The sequence below is a fragment of the Parasteatoda tepidariorum genome, chromosome 6 (assembly GCF_043381705.1).
Source record: "Parasteatoda tepidariorum isolate YZ-2023 chromosome 6, CAS_Ptep_4.0, whole genome shotgun sequence".
Taxonomy (NCBI): domain Eukaryota; kingdom Metazoa; phylum Arthropoda; class Arachnida; order Araneae; family Theridiidae; genus Parasteatoda; species Parasteatoda tepidariorum.
The window spans coordinates 14,333,649-14,339,413 of record NC_092209.1 but is presented as its reverse complement, the minus strand read 5'-3'; the positions used below and the strand labels follow the sequence as shown (position 1 = coordinate 14,339,413).

The following is a 5,765-nucleotide window of genomic DNA, read 5'->3' as shown; positions in this document are numbered from 1 at the left end:
ACTTATATATATATATATATATATATATACATATTAGATAATTTTTAAGGTAGAATTTTTGTTATTTGACAAATACAACGAATACAACAAATACTCGTAAAGAACTTTACCCGTCCTTATCACTTCTAAATCCCGCATGTACCAAGATCGAGAACTTGCCCTTCAATCCTCGGACCAAACTCCAATCCCTCTACAAACTCTTCCAAGTCACAAACCTAGTCTGACTTTTTACTGCAACCTTCTGCTATCTCTCAAGCCTCAACCGTAAGCTAAAGTAATGGAAATATGGAGCTATAAGCTGATGCAAAAAGATCGTCGCACTCTTCTGCAATCTACAATTACCTGTATTGACTATTACATTTCTGATTTCGTTTGATCTCTAAATTAAGAATTTAGGATTGTTATTATTATATGAATAATGTAAATCTCCGTTGCATTTAATGGAAAAATAATTAAAATCGATGTCTTATAATGTCGATTAACAGTTTTTAAGTTAATATTTTTTGGTCCTAATTACATTAATATACTATTATGAATTACGTTTAAAGTGATTCGTTAAATGATTTAGAACTTAAATTTCAGCTTCACCCTTAAAGTGATAAATGCAAAAATTTTATCTAAAATACATCCATCCATTTGTTAAGCAATACTATTAAATTATAGGCGTGAATTCATCGCAAATTTGTTATAACAATATACATTTAATTTTAAATGTTATTTCAAGAAATGATTACTTTGGAACATGATTTATCTTCACTTACCGATCAGTATCGGAAGGGAAATATTTTGACGTATGAAGTGGAGGAACAATTAAAAAAAAAATTTTTTTTAGTTAAATAATTTCAATTGTTTTTTCTACCAAAAGATAGCAATCATTGTGAAGCAATCGTCAAAGTTGGTGAGCCAGCGAGCAAGGGGGTTAGTCTTTTAATAATGTAAATTTTGCTAAAAATTCTCTTAGTGATTTTATGCACAAAACGTACCATTTTGATTTTTAAAATGTATAAATAGCGTTATGGGCTTTAATTTGGTAAAAATCTATTACTAGTTTCCGCAGTTTTCCAGGATCTATTTCATTAGTTTATACTTTCGACAGCAACTTTTCTTGATTCTGGCTGCTCAGAATTGCAGATGTAGAGAGTAACGCCTACTTTTAACTCATTGCTCTACGTTAATTATGACATCCATAATATATAATTACACAATCCATAATATATAATCTAAGACACACTCTCCGTCCGCTCACTTGAAGGAACATAGACACTTTATAAAAGACAATTTTTATTAACTTACTCAGTTAACTTACTCAGTTATTAACTTACTCAATCTAATAAGCAGTTATTAATATTTAAGAAAAATATTTCATTAAAATTTGTTATTAAGTTAAGAATTAAAAAATAATAAATAAATCTTTATTTGGCATGATTTTATCAGAAGTGAATCTGTGCAATGGACGGATTTATTTTAAATTTATTTGAAGCCAATTTCGATATTAGTAATAGTTACCAGAATTTTTATTAATGATATCCCTAGAGATCCTAGTGTTCTGACTGCACTGTACGCTGACAATACAGCCATTTCTACACAAAGCAAGTATACCCGCGATATCAACAGGAATATTATTTACCATCCTCTGACCATCACTGACTACTTCCAAAATTGGAAACTTGGCCTCAATATCGACAAAACTCAGGCGGTGCTATTCACCAGAAAAGGCACCTACAGGAAGGAGGTTATCATTGATAACAACATCTCTTTCAAATGGGAAATGAAGGCCACGTACATTATGGATATAACCATCACATTCAAATATCATTCTAATAACATTAAGAGTAAATTCATAGCAGCAAAATGTGCACCTTATCCTATTCTAAAAAAGAACTCTCCCCTCAGCACTAATAACAGGATTCTAATTTTCAAAATGCTTCTGGCACCCCTATTAACATATGTAGCTCTCGCCTTTGGAGATGGGGCTGCAAAGATAAATCTTAAACTCTTACAGAGTGCTTATAACAAAACCCTCCGCAATATCACAAATTCACCCTAATATTTCAGGAACAAAAATATCCGTAATGTCACTTGTACGCCTAGGCTTCTTGACTTATACAAAAATAGATCTCTTAAGTATTTTCTTAAGAGCATTAGACACTCCAACCCCCTTATATGGTCTTCCTCTAACTATGATCCAGACGGCCTAAGGCATACTATTGGCATACTATATAAGGCATACTCCATTACTATAATAATTTCCAAGACATCGTTTGAGTCCAATTGCTGATTTTTCTATCCCCTTGACTGGTTCCTCATCTCTATCATCATTTCATCATTATCCTCTGACACCTTCTTGGGTTGGCTCAATCCTTCGCGGAATTACTGCGACTCATTCTGATTCAATTTACTAATACAACTACTAACAATGCTAATCACTAACTGCTTATTTGTCAATAATTATAAATAAAAAAAATAGTAATTAATAATAAATTATTAAAAAAAATTTTTAAGAGCTAATGACTTTGTTTGTTTATGTTATTACCTGTCTGTGTTATCCCTGGTCTATCTTCTTTTACCACAATACTATTTAACCACCTAACATTAAGTTTACTATCCCAAATAATTTTAATATCAATGACCTTTGATTCAGTTTGTATTCATATAATTTACGGAGGTGGCCTTTTTGGCCAGGCTCTTCGGTGCACCTATTACTAGTTTCCGCACTTTATAATAATCCACAAAAGCTTGTTCAAAATACAGCGAATATGTCTGCCTAAAATTGTAAATTAAATTTCATTTTACTACTTCTGGGGATTGGGGAATATCATCCTTGAAAGGATAAAAAGTTGGCAGGTATGGAATTGTAAAAGTAAGTAGCAACGCCTACTTTTCACTCATTGCTTTACATTGATTCTGGTCTGAATTATGTTAAATTTTCTATCGAATTCATCATATGTTCAACCAACAGGTTTCGCATTCATGACTTTCCCACTCATATTTGGTGATTAGCTACTCCACGCACCCCAAATTTCACTCCCACTTCAAACATTCCCCTATTACATGCCCAAATATCCGACGAATCAGCTAATGCCTCATTGAGATTTCAGATATGTCCAAATGATTGTTCCTAAAAAATTTAAAAATTACCAGATTTATTAAAAAAAATATTTTTTCATTATTTAATTCTAACATTAACTTTCGTTACAACTCAACAGTTGAAAAAGTCTTAAAAAAGACTCGCCAGCGCAGCAGCTTTAGCTGATATGTCGATGCTCTGGTGAGTTGAATAAAGCATATATCCATAGCGGTGCAGTTACACGAATTATATTTCTATTTAGCACGTTCACTCCGGGATGACTCACCGGTGGGTCAAGCTAGATTTTCTCATCTTGGCAGCACACCGGAGTAAAAACTGGTAAATAAACTTCCCTTTTTAGTTTTTTCCGAGATTAATAAAAATCCATAACTACTAATTGTTTTTAACGGATACAATTTTTATGTTGAATTGCTTCTTCGCCGTGATAAATTTCCTTTTAGTGATTGTTATTGTTGAGAATAGATTAACTCCTCCCGAATATTATCTAATATTGAAATAGTTCTTCTACCAGTATTTTCTCTTTTCCTGTACCAGTATTTTCACTTTTCCCGACGTAAACGTGTAAAAATATTATTCATCTTATTCGTACTTCATGCTAGACCAGTGGTTCCCAACCTTTTGTGGACCATCGCCCCCTCTTGGGGTTGGGTGACGCATATCGCCCCTTTCTCTTTTTGCTCAAAAAACCATTCATTGTTGCTTGTGAGCAACCAACACTGAAAATATGCTATGTTATTTGATTTTAATTTAAATTGTAATGCAAATAAGGAGGCACATTTATCCTGTCATTTTTATTAATTAAAAAAAAATTTGCATCTTTTTTTTTTCAAAAAGAAATGTTTAAAACGGAATAATAAAAACAAAACTACATTTTTTAAAATTCATATTTTAATGTAATCAAGAAAAAGTTAAAACGTTAACAACTAAAATTTGAGAAAAAAAATGAAGAGGGAGAAAGTGCATTTTTACCACTTCAATGACTGCCCTGGTGCTTGGTGTATTTCAAGTTAAAGCTTGAATGTCAGGTTTTACGCTCGTCAGATTTAAAGGCGGGTCTCCTTTGAAGCAAATGTACAACCTATCTCTTTGCTTTGTGAGCAGCTGGAAGACAGAACTAAATCCTCTCTCCACTAAATATGTTGACGGGAACGAGATGAGAAGCGGCTCAGTTTGTTTCCACAATTGTGTATAAGTGTCCATAAACTTTACTAAAGCTAACTTGTAACCGTATTTTTTAAAGACGACTTTAGCCTCACAGTCATACTTCAAATCTCAAATCTTAGTCTACAAAGAGGAAGTGAGCTTATCCACAACTTCTAAAAAAGGAGGGATCGAAAATCTAATCCGGAATTTCTAATTTCATTAAATCTTGTAACTGATCAAGCTGATCAGTAAAAATTAAGATTTTATTTTCGAGAATCTCGATATCTGCCATTGAACACTTTTTAAGAGTTGGAAATTGCATTAGCTCTTTGCGACCAATGTTTGACTTGTAGATATCAAACTTGGCGATGAATGAAGATATGATTTCCTTAGCCTTGATAATGTTCATTTTATTTCCCTGAAGTTTTACTTGGAATTCGTTCATTTTTTCGAAAATATCCGTGAGGTACGCAGTTTCCAACTTGCGTTGCTTCAAACTCTCACTTAATACAGGATCAGTGGTGTCGAGAAACTCAGTAAGCGAATCCAGCAGTTCGAAGAAACGGCTCAGTTTCCTTTTGAAAGCCATCTCAGAGCTGTATGCAGGAGCAGGAATTCGAAATCTTTATCATTTTCATGGCAAAGTTTTCGGAACAAACGGTTATTAGGAGAATTAGCTTTTATTTTATTGATGCCAGAAATAACCAATTTTTCGCAGCCAAAAGTTGACGATAAATGACATAATGAATGGTGAGATAACTTCCGCTACTTCTTTTTTAAGGTGACCCAGAAACCCAGTATGACAATCAGACATGGTTGGAGCACCATCTGTTGCACAAGTACTTACATTTGTGAGGGGAATTTCTTTTACCTCAAAATAATCCTTGACCAATTTAAAAATCGACGATCCTTTTGTATATGTGTACAAAGTTCTTGTAAACAACATTTCCTCGTTAATCTCCTTACTCTCATTTATGAATCTCACGTAAGCTAAAACAGCTTTGTTATCTATCACAGTTGATTCATCAATCTGCAACGCAAATTTACCTTCTTTCCGAAATTTTATGAGTTTTGATTCTACGTCGGCGGCCATCTCATCAATACGCCTGGAAACAGTATTATTGTTCAGAGGACCAGAGTGACTTATCAGATTTCCGCCTGCGATTCCAAATAGTATGACGAAAACGATCCTGCACTTGAATTTTTTTAATTTTTAACTATCATAGTTCTTTGTCTACCCCAGAGCCATAGGTTTCATATATATTTTCAATTTCAATGTTTTTATTATTAATATTATTAGCAGTTTTTATCTTTTGAGGACTCGTCGCCCCCTGAACGCCCCCCTAAGGATTATCGCCCCCTTGAGAAGCTTCATCGCCCCCTTTGGGGCGATCGCCCCCAGGTTGGGAACCACTGTGCTAAACCGATCACGTAAGGTGCATAAAACTGCTACTTCTCTGTTACTATTACTTCTACTAACTGTGATTCAAAAGAAACAGTGAAAAATAACAGTGAGTGTGATTATTTCGATATA

The 5,765-nt window shown here is 33.6% G+C and overlaps 1 protein-coding gene across 1 annotated transcript; it reads right to left on the bottom strand.

Moving 5' to 3' along the window:
- Positions 1 to 4,427: 4,427 nt before the first annotated feature.
- On the bottom strand, positions 4,428 to 4,820 carry LOC139425741 (protein FAM200C-like). The gene has a single exon (XM_071181685.1). It carries the CDS (start codon positions 4,818 to 4,820, stop codon positions 4,428 to 4,430), a length of 393 nt encoding a protein of 130 aa, XP_071037786.1.
- Positions 4,821 to 5,765: the final 945 nt, after the last annotated feature.